General features: G+C 42.7%; 1 protein-coding gene across 2 annotated transcripts in view; it reads right to left on the reverse strand.

Moving 5' to 3' along the window:
* Positions 1–17,777, reverse strand: part of RORA (RAR related orphan receptor A) — a 347,716-nt gene that overhangs the window by 302,674 nt on the left and 27,265 nt on the right. For both annotated transcript variants that reach the window (XM_079318133.1, XM_079318130.1), the window contains exons 2-3: positions 14,465–14,597; positions 13,188–13,426 (exon numbers count right to left, since the gene is read on the reverse strand). In XM_079318133.1, coding sequence (XP_079174259.1) covers positions 13,188–13,353 — 166 coding nt within the window. In that variant the 5' untranslated portion in view covers positions 13,354–13,426; positions 14,465–14,597. The remainder of the gene's footprint in view (positions 1–13,187; positions 13,427–14,464; positions 14,598–17,777) is intronic.

Genomic DNA, 17,777 nt, shown 5'->3' on the forward strand with positions numbered 1-17,777 from the left:
TATTCAATATTCAATTCAGTGCAATAGGGTAACTGTTGCTTTGGAGGTTGATATGAGAGGAGTCCATTCTCACTGACAGCCAAGATTCCATCTCTTCTCCAGGTACACAAACCTATTTTTTACTCCAAAGTCTATCAAACACAGGTTTCTCCAGTGCTGAACACATGAACTAAAAAGCAGATCTCAGGTTTGTTTCTCTGGCTAAAGACCACAGCAGTGATCCATTTCCCCTTTGCTGGAAAAAGTTCACTTAAACACAGCTTCAGACTGGAACTAACCACACTTCCCATTTTAACAATCACCTGTCTCAGCAAGATACTGCTAATAAAAACCTGAAAGGATGACTAACAATATTTTGGATAACTCCAGTTCCTGAAAGTGCCTTTGGATAAAATTTGCCCCTTAATCCTTCTCTGTAACACAACTGTGTATTAGCAACTTAAAGTTACATAACACACTATATTTCAGTTATTTTCACATCTTGGATCTGAAACTCCAGTTCACATTAAACAGTCTTTGATAGTTAATGATGCAAACTTCTGTGGAGCCAACTCACATTTCAACCTGCAGTAGTGTCAGATGTCACCAAACCAGAGCCTTCCCAACACTTTTGTCCCCAAGCACTGCACACAAGGGGAAGGGAGTTCCAGAGAAAAGGAGGTTTTAAAGCCCAGTCATCCCTTTCAGTTTCTAGGTGTGGATTTGAGGTAGACAGAACCACAGGAGACACTGATGGCAAGGAATTCAAACAGAGTTGGTGGTGCTTGTTTCACTCTTGTTTCACTTGCTCTGCTGCAAGACATTTCCCTCTTAATAACTTCAATGGCCATAGTGAGGATTCTCATCAGAGACAACAAATGGAATTAACCTCTTGTGGCACAAAAGAATATAAATTATGGACATTTCAGACCCCTGTCCCACCATTCTGAGCACAGCAGCTCTGGGACAGCTGGATCCAGGTGGACAAATGGGATAGTCAGAAAAGCACATCACATCTGCACCACCTCCTGCCAGTCTCACCATGGGAGGTTTGAAACAAATGTGAAGGAATGGACACCCTCCCATGTGGAATATTGATGAGAATATTCAAACAGAATAGGAAACAAATTAATAACCAAATCTGTGTCACTGGAAGGAATCTTTCCTCCAAATTGTCTTTAAGGAAAATGCAAAGAGGCTAATTATTATGGCAATGCCTTGAATAAAGTGGTTTTGCATGTATTAGGAAGACCTCTACAGATTAGAAGCCTACCTGATTTTGCAAAACTAACTGCCTGCCATATTGCTATTAACTGCATATTAGAAGACAAATTACAAATAAAAATGTAATCTCTAGAAGTTGGCAAGTAGAGTGCTTAGTCCTTAATAAAGTCTGGTGGAAGTCATGCAGAACAGCTTCATATGATTTTAATCTAAAGTATGTTTTAAATTTAAATTACCTTAAAGGTATTAAAAATCGCTAATGCTTTAATTTTAATATAGCTTAATTATTCACTATATGTTCTTGGTTTATATCTATAAAACTTCTCCCTCAGTAAGGTCCAGCAGTTGTAAGTCTCTCTGCTTAAAATACACAAATAAAATATGAAAAAAATATTGCATATCAAGAGCAATGTGTTTACATCTAAAACATTAGAAAAACATAATAGTAGAAATATTTACTTTTATGGAGAAACATCATATAGAGTTGCCAGGATTACAAAAACTTCAACTGCTTATATTTACATTTAAATGTGGTTGCAAAAATCAGACACTACCTGAGACAAACTAAAACCAAGTTTCTCTGTGCTGATCTGGTCAAAGTATGCTGAAAAATACTTACAATATATAAGAACTTCACCAAAAAAGGGAATATTGCTTACCCCCTACCACAGCCATTCATCTATTTTTTATCAAACTTTCTTCAGAGATGCCTCACAAATTAATGTCAAATGACAATGACAACAGGTATCTTAGTAGAAATTACCAATCCCAAAGTTTTCCCCCCAGATTAAGGCACCAGAGGAAACACTATAAACCTTTTCAAGAGAAGCTTGGAACTTATCATCTCACCATTTAGGTGACAAGATGAGTTTGCTTCATAAAGAGTCCTCAGAGCACCCCACTGTTAGCTCACAACTCTTTTTCTTTCTTTTTTTTTTTTCCCCAAATACTTGCACTGTTGCTGGACCATAAAAACAGGCTTTCATTTTAATCTGCTTAACACACTGTGGGAAAGGGCTTCTAATTTCACAGGACTGAGATAAGACAAATAATTCATATAACACATTAGCACAACATCAATGGCAAAAAAATTTAGGCAGAGCTCATTGGAAACAATAGGGTGCTGAAGCAAATCTGAGGCAACACCATGCACTAAAACAGATTTTATTACATTCCACAGCAAAGACAAGATCACAGAATAAGACCATATTAATTGTACAGAGGAAATAAGGCAGTAAATTCCCTTCCCCTCAGCAGACACTGTAGCTTCCCCCCCACTCCAGTCCTTCTGCAAATGTTTGGGGTTTTTTTTCCAGGCTGTTCTCCAAATCAGTCATCTTTCTTTTGTGCCCTTTCATTACACTTCTTCCTTAAGTTCCACATCTTTCTTTTACTGTTCATTACCCAAAACTACCCTGTTCCCCCTTTGGCTTCATTTACTTCCTTTCTGGGTTTGTTTTTACATTTTCTATTGCTGCCTTTTCAGAGCCAAGTTTGCTTCCAGTGTGTGTTCTGCTGTGTGCAGAGAAAAGCAATGCAACAAAATATTTTCAGTGTATTGGCATGAGTCCCCACCTCGCCACTTGTGATCATTTTCTCTCAAATCCCTAAAGACATTCTGCTTTGAACCTCCGTTGTGGCAAAGAAAACAAAGGATACGTGGAAGAAATTCTGAGGAGATTTGACAATTACAGAGATCCTCAACGAGCCATTTCTCCAGTCTCTAAATTGGGCTGAAAAGAACAGAAAGGTGGACTTGGGAAACCCAACCCTGTGGCCAAATACAGCTTGCTAAATGGGAGCCCGTGGTTACCTGTAAACCTAGCTGCTCTGCTAATCCTGGCTTCATCCAGAAGCTTTTGTCCTTATCCTCTCTAAGGTGAATGTTGTATGGGGGAGCATTCTTCAGAGAACTGAAACCAAAGATTTTAGTGACAGACTGCCTTGAGCACTGCTGTGGCAAGTTAATGACTAGCTAGAATTTTGGAAGGATTTTGCTTCAGTTTTAAAAAAAATTAAAATATTTTCCCTTGTTCTTTGGCACAGCCTTAGATACTACACTGCATGTCACACTAAAGCATCTCTGGGATACTGCTGACCTGGCCTGGGAATTTCAGTGGGGTATTATCATCCAAAAAAATTAACAACTGCAATTTCTCATGAGCTAGAACTGTGTATCCCTAAAAGGAGGCCAAGTGGTATAGTGTGATTTACTCAGAAAAAAAAACAAAACAGGAAAATAATTCAGTTATGATCAAACCATGTTAGAGGCAGGCAATATCAAGAGAGAGAAATGCCAGTAAGGCAGGCCACCTCAACAGTCAGCTTATTAAATTCTCTGAAGCTAAATCCCTACAATCAGTTCACCTTTCCCTCCATTTTTTCCATCACAAAACAAAAGCGACTTTTTGATTGTTATAAGAATAGAGCTAAGATGTCAGTGGCTAGAAATTAAAACCTTTAGTAAACTTAGGAAACACGTTCCATATATAGCAACAGACAAGTGCAACTCAGGTTTTGTACCTGAGGAAAATCTTGCTCATTTCCTAACAGCTGCTCTGAAGTAGGGATACAAATTCTCCTCCAGCAATAAAGCCACAGTATGATCCTGAAAGCAAAATTATAGCAGAGTAACAACGTATCTGCCAAAATAATTACAATTACTCACCCAGCCCTACCTACTGTGAAAACTACAGTTAATTCATCTTTTATTCAGAGTCATTTTCATTGGTGCCAAAATTTCTTATTTCTTAAACCATTTCCCAGTGCAGTTCTTGATTACTTGCAGCTCTCTTGATCTCTACTACACATGCATGTCTAGTTTTACCCTGCACTGAAGTGCTATCACTGACATCAACAGAATCATCCACAATTAGTATTAAACACACATAAATTGCCACAGGATCCATTCTTCTGCCAGCAGAGCAGAATTCTTCTAATAGTCAAGGGTGGCTTTCATGCTGCCAACATATGACTGACCTAGACTGATCTCTGGCAAATTCACACTCATGAAAATCAGATCACTTCTTAAAAATACACCTGATTCCAGCAGAAAATGACAAACATTAAGAGTGTTGGGTGGAAATGAAATCTCTAGAAACAACTCAGTGGTTTAGTTTTTTCAAGATTCTCAAAGTGTAAAGCCTGTCTGGTCACTGATGGATTGGCAAGATTGCTAAGGGACTGGAAGTACATCACCACTGTACATTGCTTTGTCCATTATTCCTCCAAGCATCAGTCCTGGAAAGAGTTGCTTTTGTGCTCTTTCTAACTAATATTTTCATGTATTATCTCAAGAACACCCTGACTCCACTGAAGATGGCAACAGTTCAGAGTATATTTCATTAGAATTTTTAAAAGGCCTCTCTAACAACCCAGGCAGTAAAGGACCCTTTCCTAACTTCTTTAATGACAACACAAATTACTAAAAAACTCCTCTTGAATATTACACTAATGAAGCAGGATGCAGAGAAAGGTTTTTAATATGCCCCAGTTTCCTTTGAGATTGGTTTCATTTTATTTTATTTTTTAATATACACAGGATTTGGGAGATGCTTTATGCTGACAGGGGTTTTTTTTTGTTCAAGTAAAGTATTAGCAAAGGCTGTACTTTAGCCTGTCTTATCAAATTTCAAGACTTCTTATAAAGAAATAGTTTAAACCTTACCTTTCTGCCCTTAGTTAAAAGGTGTAATGCAGCAGAGGCCTCCTATTTACATTTGGTACAGACTTTGGCAAAGTCACCTATTAGTTCATAAAAAGGCATTCTTTCCTGACATTTGAAGGGAAACTATGAAGAGAAATCCTCCTTTAAAGCAGTCTCATAATTCCACTACAGGAATAAAATAAACCCTATAATCAGTATTTCACAAGTCTTGGCCTTGGTTTTACCCTTGACTATCTAACAGACCTTGCTTCAGTGCCAAAACAGTCAGGCCAAGCTCTACTAATACATAATTTAAATCTTCCCCATGGTGTCTACAGTTTTATATATATATATTTATTTCAGAAGTACATGGCATACACCTGCACATAACTATGGAAAAAACTCTTCTCTCCCAGGTAAGGAGCTGGCAGTGCTATTGAATACACACTCAATGGCATTTGCTATGTACTCTACCTCTGGGGTTTGATTTTTATTTTTCCTTTTGTCTTCTTTCAGCCATATTGTCAAAACTAGCTGCAGAGTTCCTGGCCATATATTCCCCATTCTTCACATGAACCACCTCTTTGGACAAGCATGCAGTTTTTAAAGATGTAAGTGCAATAAAATTTAAATAAAAATAAAAAAATACAAATAAAAAAAGGGAGAGGGGCTTCTCTGTCCATCCTCCTTCTCGAAGTTATAATTTCCATTGCCTCTGCATATTAAATACTTTCAATACATTTGAACAGTTGCAGAACTAAAGCCCACAGATATATTGCTAATTAATGCTGTAAACACCCCACAGTCAGTATGAAATGAAACATTTAAAAAGAACAGCAGCACCACAGTTTTTCATCCCATGATCACTACACCTGCCTCATTAATCTCCTGCACCCATGTGAAGTAAATACATAGCACAACTACAAACTAAAAATCAACAAAGCCTTTAAAAATGGTTTAATTTGATTCTACAAGGGAGGTTATCACAGTCCAACTCTGCTTTCTCATATTCTGCTGGCAATTTCTCTCAGCTCAGTTTCCACACTAACTTTGTTCTCCATCTCACAATCTCTCATGCTGTTATAATGCCAGCTCAAACACTGTAACAGTGCAGCAATTTCTCAGAAGTCACCAGCCTCATAGTGTGTTCCTTTAGAAGTGCATAGAAATTATTAGATTAAATTACCAATGAATGACTCTGCAGTTGGTCATTATTACTAGGACATTTATGTACATACAGCTGATCATGAGTTTTGACTTCTGTTCCTTTGCAGATCTTCTGTTTATACTCTGTTCTGCAGGATTACATGGGAAGTGAAATTGAAGACAACTGGAAAGGAGCTGCATTTTCTCCACAGTCATCAATATCCTCACAAGACAAGGCCTGACACCTACCTCCCCCCATTCCCTACTGGCTTAGTGTCAAGAGATCCCCCCCAGAACCATTTTAAAACCTCTGTAAATATGAGCACATTTCACGGACAGCAACTCGCTATTTAAGGAATTCACCAGTAAAGAAATTTGCTTTTCAAAAGCAAGACCTGCAGCATCCCAGGCATCCCCCCTGGTTTATAAGATTTCACATACCAGCATGGAACCAAACAATTAATACATCCAAAAATACCTAAAAACACTGATCATTCTGCAACTGGTGATCACAATAGGGTAAGCAGCAGGATCTTCAATTATCCCACTGCTGGGGGTATAATTTTCAGGAAGGTATTTCAAACCAATTTCTTGACCATACACTGCCACTGAAAATATCTAGTAATTTTCTACAGGAATAGAGCTGTTTGACCCAATTCCAATGCAGATAATTATATTATCTGTATCCAAAATCCCTCTGAGTGTTTCAATCAGGTATGGTATTCTTCACTTTCCATTCTGATCTGCTTAGCATGGCTGAGCACCATTAAACAGCTGTCGGATTCCACACAAGAAATGGCTGGATTTCAGTAATAAGCAAAATGGTTCCCAATAGTGTTTAAAACACCTGGGGATCCTTCCAAATGAGCAGTGCAATGAGGCTAAACTGTAAGATTCATCTGCTGTAAAATAAGCCCCACAATTTCTTCATGAAAATACACACCCCAATACACAGTCTCTGAAGAGCTCAGTTGTTGCCAAGAATGAAACGTACCTAGATGAGACTTCAGATAATGGTATGAAGAAAAATTCACAACCTTTACATTAAAGAAATTAGATGATTAGCTCCTCATGACACACAGCCCAAGTTGTTCTCATATTTCCATCAGCACAGACCATCTACAACAGGTATGTTGAAGTGCTAAACTGTGAGCCATAGAACAGAGCTCCCTGTTGGTTCAGCTATCACAAAATAAAATACCAGGCTCTTCTTCATTTTCAGTCCAAGGAGTTTTTATAGAATACAAAAGAAGCAAGTGAGCTAAGTGATCATGAACACAGATACTTATAAGTGAAAAGAAGGTTTCTAATCATCAGACAGAGCTGTAGAGGTGCCTCCTATCAGAACACTAGGACCAAAAAAAAAAAAATTGTAACAACCCTAATAACCAATGTGATCAGGTTATGACACCAAATGTGCAACATGGATCTAGTGACACTAGGGTATTCAGACTCTGCTCTGCAGGGCTCTCCTCTACACATCTGTAAGAATCTTTGCAGGATGTGTGACCTGTCTGCCAACTCTGAGTATATACAAAACCAGCAGCTCTGTACAGTACATTTCCAGAAGTGATTATCCAAGCTACAAAGACAGCCCTGGGAACAGGTGAAACACAAGATACTTGGGGAAAAAAAGAGTCAAAGAAAACAGGATAGCAGAAATCTGCATATGAAGGATGCTTCCACACACTCTGAAAGATTATTCAACACTTTACCCACCAGAACTTCCTCTTCTGCCAAAGCCACAGGAAAAAAAAAAAAAACAAAAAAAAACCCAAAAAAAACAACTATCTCCACAGCAAGCTCAAGTCCAGGCAAAAGTGTGACAGAGAAAAATAATTCAGTTTTTTCTTGAGAAGCAGACACTGCTCCCCACTCCAGCATCCCACCCAAAGGCCCTGGGATGACAGGCAGCCTCTTGCCAAAATGTCTAGGATGGACAGACAGCTGGGGGGGTGAAAACTGCCCTGCAGCATGGGAATGGAAGGCCCTGAGCCAAGTGAATTGTTGCATTTTTACAGCTGTAAACTACCTGGGCCCAGCATTCCCCTTTCCCTGGCTGTGTTTCAGCAGCTGCCACTGCAGCCCCTTTGCTCCCCAAGCAGCAGCAAGAAGCACAGAGCCTGAAAACAATCCTGAAGCTACACAGCACCCACACTTGCCAGTGCATTTAGATATACTCTGAATTTTCTTTTTCTTTTTTTCATTTTTTTAATGTCTGTTCCTATCATTGGCCGTCACTGAAAGCACAGTCTTAAAAATATTTCAGTGAAGAATGGATATCCTATTCACAAATTAATTTTAAGAGTGATACAGATATCACAGTAATTTAAAACAAGGTTGGGATTTTCCCCCTTTTCACTGGGATAGCTCTCTGACTAAATCCAACAAAACTGACTGGGTCATTTGAGATTTTCCCCAACACGTATTTTTGTAGCTTAAAAACAAATATTGGAAGGGGAAAAAAAAAAGACACCCTCTCAAAGCTGAAATTGCCCTTTCCATTCAGATGCAATGCTATACCCAAAACTGAAATTGTCACACAGCCCATTAATCTCTATTACAAACTATGTTCTTTATTTAGTAAAATTACAGCATTTGGTTGAATGACAACAGTTATTACATACTGGTTTATGAGCACCTGAGATGTTTCTCAAGCAAATAAAATAAGAGAATAGGTTACAGTTTATTGAAATAAGAGAACTGCATTGTTCCTAGGAGAACAACATACTGCTGCTATTATTGCTCCTATGCTACAAACATTTAAAACAATGCTGTACTTTAAAGGATTCAAAGCACATATCATCTACCAAAATAGGACTAAATCAGTGGTGCATGCAGAATAGTCCTCAGTGATGACAAAGGCAACCCAAAGGATCTACAGAAAGCATGGAAATTTACAAAATTCAAAGAGTCCTCCTGAGAACAACGTGAAAAATGTTGTATTGTGGTTGTGCTCTGTAGAATAATCTAAATCCAGAAATGGATAAAATCTAGGGGGGAAAAAAATGAATGCCTAAAGAAAAGAACACCACAAACCTATTGTTGTCACTGTTAATGATGTTACATCCCGACTTGTGGAGCATCATCCAAATTTTTAAAAAAGCACAAAAGCAACGTGCCACAATCTACCAGGAGAGGCAGGATCAGGATAAAGAGACAACACCACAAAAAATTCCAAATGGTTCTGGAAAACAGCAAATACACTCAGAACCTCAACAGCCAGAATAGAAGAACAAGTACCTAGGTAGCTGCAGTTTTCAATTATTAAATATTAAGCATCATAAAAATATTTGCACATGGCATCATCCAATGATGCAAGAGCTGTCTTAAAGACATCCTCTCTTGACTTACCTCTGAAACCAAGAGCTCAGTTCCAAACAAACTAAGCATTTTTTAGCAGATTTAAAAGCTTTTTATGGACTTTGCTTTTTAATGTGACAGCAGTTCTTTACTAAAATAGAGTTTATTCAATTATAAATATTTCTAGGGGGACTAATAAAATATTAAGCCTTAGACTGCAGCATGGGGAGAACTTCATGGAGGTCAAAGCCTGCAAAGTGAAATAAATGTCAATAAAAGCCACAGTCCAGGGCCAGGGCTGGTGAGGGAAGCATTCCTTCTAGCAAGCATGGCAAACCACAAACCCTTGTTGCAGAACACACACACACATCCACACTCAGACTGAAATTCAACCTGCTGGTCAGTCACTGGTCTTCAGAAAATTTTAACTACTGTCAGCAGTAATAACATCCCTCTGGGGGAAAAACCAGGCTTTTTATCCATTTCCTGCTTTTTCCAGTATGGTGACAATTTCCTAAGAATCCGTTTTAATATCAGACTGCAGGGAATTTTTTTGAAGCATGCAAGTATGCATGCATGCCCCCATATACTAAATATATCACATAACTCCCCATTTGAAAAGGGCTTTTGGTAACTCAGAATTTACATTTTCGAGTTAAGTATTCTACACAAAACCAGCATAACCTCTGCAAAATAAAAACCACGTTATGTAAGGATCTGACGGTACGGACAGGTTGGCATATCAAGCAATAAAGTATTTTGAAAATATATTATAATAAATAAAGCTTCACTTAAGAATTTATTCCACAGCAAACTCTCTCCACTTCTCCATCAACAGTGGTCTCTTTAGTTCTGTTTTCTTCAGTCCTTATGTACACTGATTATTATAAACCCAAACGTTTCAAAGCAGCTTTGCAGTGTGTGCAACTATGAAAATAAAGGATATTAAACAAATATCTGTAGCATTTGCCAAATCAAAAATAAGGATTTTTACAGTCAGAGAGGTGTATAAATGTGGACATATACCTAAATATCTATATGTTTGTGTCTGTCCTCCACTCAGCTCACGTGAGAGTCCAGAGCTGCCTGCTTACAACACATGGCACAACTGTGACCCAAACAAGTAAATTTCTGAACACAATACACAGCTGAACATATGAGCTTATAAGGTAACAGTTCTAAAAATAATTTCACCTATACTAGTCACACATTAAGGTCACATTGTTGCCACAAGATATAAAGGACTCTATTAAAAACAAAAAAGGCAAGAAATAAAGCGCTATTTCAATAACTAAAAACAATAATAATAAAATATATTAAAAACCACAAACCTGCAAGTCTACAGGGACCCCTAACACCTAATCCATCCATCAAGTCCTGACTTCAAGGAAACCAAAATGTTGTCATTGTCACGTTTTCCTGTGTGGTTCTGTATCTCCAACTTTTAACTACTAGAAAGGCACAATCAGCTGGTGTGTATTGTATAGGTCAATTTCCTTCCAATACACTAATTTATGCAACATTAGCACAGAATGCCAGCTACAATTCTCTTACTGTTTGCACTCTAGGAGTAGACTTGTATTTTCTGCCAACTCCATTACATCATCCGAAAAAACCCAAACACTTCCCCCCACCCCCACCCCCCTCCCCAAAACCCTGCCACTCTCCTTTTCCTTCTGCACTCTCCCTTCCCAAGCCCTTACAAACCACACGCCAATTGCCGCCGCGGGCTTTATTTCGCTGCCCAGGCTGCGGAGCCCCGGCGCGCAGGGCTTTGGCCATTGTGTTGCCGGGGATGCCTCCATCACTGACCTTCGCTTTCCCACTCAGACTGTTACATAACGCGGAGCCTGCCTGCGTGCGGCGGCTGCGAGCCCGGGCGAGCGCCTGGCCCCCTGCTCCTTCCCCTTCCCCAAGAGAGAGGAAGGACATGTGGGTCAGCAGGTTAGCAGTACCAGAGCCTAAACAATTCGGCACCGCCGAGAAAACACCCTCACCGCCCGAGCTGCCCAGGCTTCCCAGCACCACCCCCCCCCTCTCCTTTTTTTTTTTTTTTTTTCGCATCCATAGAGAAGCGACAGCCGAGTGTTACATAATTGATGGGATCCCAAAGTTGCCCCCCTCCCCAAACGCCGGCCCCGCTCCCCGGCAGCACCATCTGCCTGCGCCGCCGGAGCGCTGAGCCGGAGAGCCGGGAGGGGGGGGCGTTGTGTAACACCCACGAACTACGGCCGGCTCCGCAAACATCCAGAAAACTCCCCGACAAATTAAGGAAATTTTCTCCAGTGTTTCTGATTAACTTCGTTACATAAGGCGCTTGCATTCCAAATCCACTCTCGCAAGCTCTAAATATACCCCGCGCAGCCAAACGCTCCCTGCGCACACGCCCGTGGCCACCCGGCCTCCTCCGGCCGAGCCCGCTCCTCCTCGCCTCGGCATCCGCCGAACGGCGCGCTCCCTGCTCGCCAATCGTCTCTAATTAAATGTTTCGGCGTGTGACATCTCGATGGCTTTTACTGTACGCGGATTCCCTGAGTGGGAAGCTGCCTAGGAAGGGGGGGTGTGGCCAAAAGGGGAAAAATACTGTAAAACACAAGCCAACACATGATCAGCCATATTCCGATCTACAACTCGAACCCCCTCCGTCCGAGGAGAGACGGTCTCCCCACCGCCGGCGGCCGAGCATCGCTGCCCCAGCCCCGCCGAGGGGACTGCGCTCCCGCCGGGCACGTACTTTTCTCCGCCCGTCATTTCTTTCAATACACAGCGTTATTTAATTCTTTTTTTTTTTTTTTTTTTTTTTTTACCCATCACCGAGGGATTTATTTTTACCGAGCGAAGCCTCTCTAGCGCGCTCCCCTCTTGTAGGAGCAACGCTTCATAAATTATTTACAAGTAATTAAAGCCGCAGCCTCCTCCCTATCGCACGTCTCGGCAAAACTCCGGCGGGCGTTTGCAGCTGGGCCCGCGTCCGCGCCGCGGCGGGAGCGGCTCTCCCGCCCCGCTCCGCTCCGCTCCGCCCGGCAGCGCGCAGCTCTCCCGCCGCCGGCGCGGCGCGGCTCGGCTCGGCCGCTAACGCCAAACTTCCACCGCCCCGAGCTGACCCGCACGGCTCCCAGACGCAACCTGAGGCAGCAGGGCTTTGACAGCTGGCGGCGGAAAAAGCCGGGGGGGGGAAGGGGCTCGTTTTGTCTGCAGCGGTTTATTCGGGGAGCGGTAAGAGAATCCTCGGGCGCACGGAGACCCCCTCTGCGAAGTTGTGCACCTTCAACAACACAGCAGCTACGAGGTCATCCGCTCCGCGATGAAATAATTTTTAAGATACACTTAAATGAATTAAGGGAAAACAGCGCACAACAGAGTGAATAAGTCACCCGCAGACCGCAAATCTCGTGTTTAATCACAGATCCCCCATTCACAACAAGCCACAGCACACCAGTTGAGAAACTGTCAAAAGGAGACAGACGAGGGGGAGAAAAAAGGGGGGGAGGAAGGACACTGCAGCTTTAAAAGTTTGTTCCCTTGAATCCCAATACTCCCGCTGTTGCTTTATATATTTATAAAATTATGTAATTTCAGGGGCACAGTACCCATCCGGATACCACAGGCAATAAACGAGACAGACAGGAAAGCACCAAACACCGCTCAATATTTTCATTGCGTTTGTCCCTCCTCCTGCAGCAATTAAAAGAAGCTATAAAAGTTTGCAAGGTTTTGCAGGGGGTAGAAGCCCGGCTTCTTTGCGTGCGCGGCTTCAACAAGCACGAGCAATAAACCAGGGGATTAAATTGCTGCATTTCCCCCTTCTCTCTTACCCCCCTCTTCCTATTCCCACCCACCCCCCGATCCCACTCCCCCGGCCCCCTCCCCCTTCCCCAAGTCTCCCTACCTCTGCTGCTGCTGGAGTAGCTCTGCCTGCGGACGGGAGCCGGCGCATCGCTTTTCCGGGCAGGCTCCAGGTTCACCGGGGTGTCCCTGGCGCCGGCGGCCGCCTCGGAGACGCTGCTGCCCGGCTCACTGGCTGCTGGATCGGGGGCTGCCGGAGCCGACTCCATGTTTTTCCCAATGTAGATCGCTTGGAGATGGCGAGCTCCTACACTCCCTCTATCTTCTGTTTCCAGCGCAACTCTATGGTAGGAAAGCAGAAGGGAGAGAGCGAGCGTGATCCAGATGGGATGTGAGCTTGCCTGGCTGTGACCACAAGCAGCGCTAGCGAGAGCTGCACACCCCCCCGCCCCCGCACCCCCCGCGCTCCGCCGCCAGCCCCGCGCCCCACGCCCGGCACCGCCGCCCTCCGCCGCGGAGCCCCCGGCTCGGGGGGCAGCGGGATCCCCCCGAGCGGGGCCGGGGGCCGCAGACGGTGCTGCCATTGCCCAGGGCGGGCGGGGAGCCAGCCCGACCTCCGCCCGGGCCGATGGTGGGGCCCGGCCGGCGGGGCCAGCGCGCCCGCCGGCAGCTCCCCTCTGCAGCCCCGGTACCAGCGGGAAGAGCTTCCACGCAGGGCTGTCTTCCCTCCCCCATGACTGTTGCAGCTGAAGCCGCATCAGAAGATGCCAGCTGTATTAAACGTCTCAAGACCCACATGTTTAGCAGCCACGCAACCGGAAAAGGCAACATTTCAGACAGTACCTCTCTTTCAATGAAGTGTGCTTTGACATAGAACAAAAGGTGACTAGCAGGGTACCAGAAAACCTCCAGATCTGCTCTGACTTCTGCAAGCACCCTTGCGCAGTTCACAGTCTCAGTAATGGTCAATGCCTTGTCCACTACCTGATGTTAAAATCCAGTAACAGCTGCCACAAACACACCCTGGAGAACACATCACTCCTGTACGACAGAGGCTGTGTTTCATGCAGCCCCACTGCCTCCTGCACAGAAGGTGCTAAAGCTGCCTTTGACTGCTCTGACTAAAAGTCTATCCCGAGCAGACCAAATCACGATATTTTTACTGAAAGCAGTTCAAGTTTTTTCCAAGTGGCACTGGATCATGTGCAAGCAGCTGATATGCCACCTTCTGCCAACCAGGACTGCTGCTACAGCTTTCAGCACTGCTGGTGCTAGTGGTACCTGATGAAACTTCTAGGTAAACCCTGGGCAATTCCACATTCTGCAGTATAATCACTGCTCTCCACAAATGGTGTCTGCTCAAACAGCTGTGAAACGTACCATGAATCCCACTTGCCCCTGTCGCCTGTCCACAAGTTGAGTTACATCTTGCACTGCTGATAGTTCTTTTGGTGGAAGGGTAGAATCTTGGGTCAGTTGATTTGGAAGTTCCTGAAGTTCCAATTACCTGTGTCTAGAAAACAAACACCACAATAGTTCTGATTATCTGTTGTCTGTTTCCATCTGAGAGGAATAGACAATGATTGCAGAAGACAGAGTAACATTGAAGAATTATTCTGCATTCACTTTTCAGAGCATGAATAGTGGTCAGAGCTGGGCTTACAGACTTTACCCACTGTGTAAACCCAGGTCTTGTTCTTTGTGATTGAGTACTGGGTTAGGGCAGGCCTGGGAGCATACAGGGTATGGACAAAAAAGCTACCAGGTTTTTCACCAGCATCAATTAGAAGGGTCTCAAGCTGGATGGAAGCTGTTCCTAGAGAGCAGCCTGAGAAAGAGAGGGAGTGGAAGTGGACAAGGGAATCAGGACGAGTAGAAGGGAGGGTTGCTTCCCAGGACTAATATGGGGACTGTGAGCACCCTTGAAACACACACTGGCACAGGCTTTGGGCACAGGCTTTGGGCATGGCCTCTTCAGAATCTGCAGAGGGCAACAAGGTGGTCCTTCTCTGATGCAAGTTGGGTGGATTAGAGCTGTATTTTCCTGCAAAATCTCTCCCTTTACTTTTTGCTGATTGACAGCCTCCAAATACAAGTAAGAATTATGTGATCTTTGGAAACCAAACTGCCTGCTAGCCTGAGAAAAAGCTTATCCCCCCCTCTCCAAATTGGGGTTTAAGCAGGCTGACCAGGCAATGTTTGTTGGGAAACTTGCCCGGCTAATAAAAAAAAAAAGAACTTCATTCCTCAAAGCTGCCAGGCCACTGCCTTTCACCAGTGCTGAGAACAATTGGACTACTTGCCACAGTAAGGATTATTCACGTGAGTGTTTTGCAGGACTGGTTTTAGCAATGCAACTACTTCAAATAATCAGAGAGTGTAGAGTGGGTTTTTTCTCCTTCTATCTGTTAAATGCTGCTGATATTTTGCACACCTGCCTTGTTACACAGTTGTCATTTAGTGCATCTTTTCCCCATTTTCTAAATCTAAACAATTTTTTAATTTACTTAGATGAGAAAGGAGAAGGAAACACTGAAGGCTACAATAGGAGAACACAGTACAGCTTTGGTTTTCAAAGTAAATTGTGAGGGAGGGGAAATCACAGGAGTAAGCCCAAATGCTTAGAACATCTGAATTAATGGAGAAGAAAAATTAATTTTATGTTGTTTCACAACATCTCTCTCATAAATCACCAGCAATTAGAACCAGCTAAAGCAGGACAAATTTGTAGCTTGTTTGTAGAGGCCACAATCTAGGAGCACCTACACAAGCAAAAAGACAAAGCTGCTTTGTTCTAGCAAAAAGAGAGGGTGACCACGAAGTGAAAGCACCATGAGCAAAGGAAATAGGGTGACAGGTGACATTTGAGATTTATATAATACATAAAACCCATTACTTTTGTCCAAAACTCCCTCTCCTGTTGTGCTAAGATATTTCCTGGGCATAGAAAAGGTCTTCCTCGTTCTTCAGTCTATTTCTAGCTTCCAGTCCCTACCAAGATGGTTCATTAACTTCGACCATTAAGCTTGTTTCAACAAGTGAGACAGCATTAGCAGCAAAGACAGGTATGCTGAGAAACTTCAGGATAAATGTTTAGTTAGATGAAAGAGGGCTTTAGAAATTACTGCAGATATTACCTGCAGCAGGTCCTATCAGAAGTATCAGTAATGGAACAAAAAGGGACAAGTATCACCAAACATCTCCTATTGATTAGCTGGTTTCAGGTAGATAGAATGATTAATAATTCTAAAAATTGTAATTGAAAAAGTCACATAAATCTTACTTAATTCTGGAGTAGAGGAGGTATAAAGATCCTCTGGACACTATTTCAGTGGCAGGGGAAGTGGCAGAAGAGCTGTAATGAATGCAGCCACCAGACACACAGAAAGCAATTCTTGGGCAGGACAGGATGAGGTAGAGAGCACACAAATATGTGCAACAAAACCACAGCTCACACAAGAACAGCACCACACCATTCACTGCCCATTAATGTGCAAGCCCCCTTTGAACCTGAGTCACTAAGGGTCTTCTACACACATAACTAATCCAGCTGTTCAAATACCTCCCTCCAAAAAGAATGCCAAAGTACATTCCTGACCCAGGAGTTTCATGAAACCATAGAATATCTCAAGTTGGAAGGGACCTGTAAGGATCACTGTGTCCAATTCCCAGCTCCACACAGGACAGGACTAAAACTAAATCCTATTACCAAGAGCAAGGTCTGGACTCTTAAACACATTCTGGAGTCTGGGCTACACCTGGCCACACCACACACATGTCAAAGGGACAGTCAAGCCTCCTTAGGAAGCTTGTACAGAACATGCTGATGCAGGATGAATAACCATGAGGGCAAAGCTTGAATAACAGGGCAGAGTTACAGCTGTTCCTCCTCTACAACAAGTTGCTAAGAGTAAGGCACTTTTGCTTCCATTGGACACATCCCTGTGGTTTTGATGAAGAAATAAAAAAAATCATTGATTGATGACTTTCAGAAGAGCAAGTATCAGAGTCAAGCAAGGCATAGGACACCAAGCAGGTCTTACAGTTCTGATATCATCATGCTTATGTACCTATATTCAAAGAAGAGTTTAAAATATATGCATCTATTCTTTGTAACTGCATTTTGTGGCATATCTTTAAATGATTTACAAAACTTTAGTTAATTAAATTTTACAGTAGGACAAAAAACTGCCTCCACTGGAAACACATACAGCAATCTCCTCAAAATTATGCAACTCATTAAGCTTAAGCAAAAATAGGCAGACTGGTAAACTACAGGTATGGAACCTGAATATTTGACAGTAATTAAATCAAACAGTACCTGAACAGCATTCTCTCATATCCTAGATGAAAACAAAATAAAAAATAATTGGAAAGAAATAAGACAGCTCTGCTGGAGGCACTTAGATTGGATGCAGCTTCAGTGGACCCTTTCCCACAACTTTATCTCTTAGCAAAGTGGAAAGCTCATCAAACAGTTCAGCTGGAATTTGCACTCACAGACATAATTTTGTTTGTTTTAAAGACTGAGGAGCATTTGTTAATCAGCTAGCACAGCACAGATTCAGTGCAATCTCCTTCCTTGCTGTAAACTCGTTGTGTAAACTATGAGCTGCTTTTCATTGTTTGTTAAAGCCTCCATTTCCACTTTCCTCTCCTGCCATTTGGATTCATTCCTTATTGGATTTTCTGT

Source organism: Erithacus rubecula (genome assembly GCF_903797595.1).
Source record: "Erithacus rubecula genome assembly, chromosome: 14".
In the NCBI taxonomy this organism is placed as follows: Eukaryota; Metazoa; Chordata; class Aves; order Passeriformes; family Muscicapidae; genus Erithacus; species Erithacus rubecula.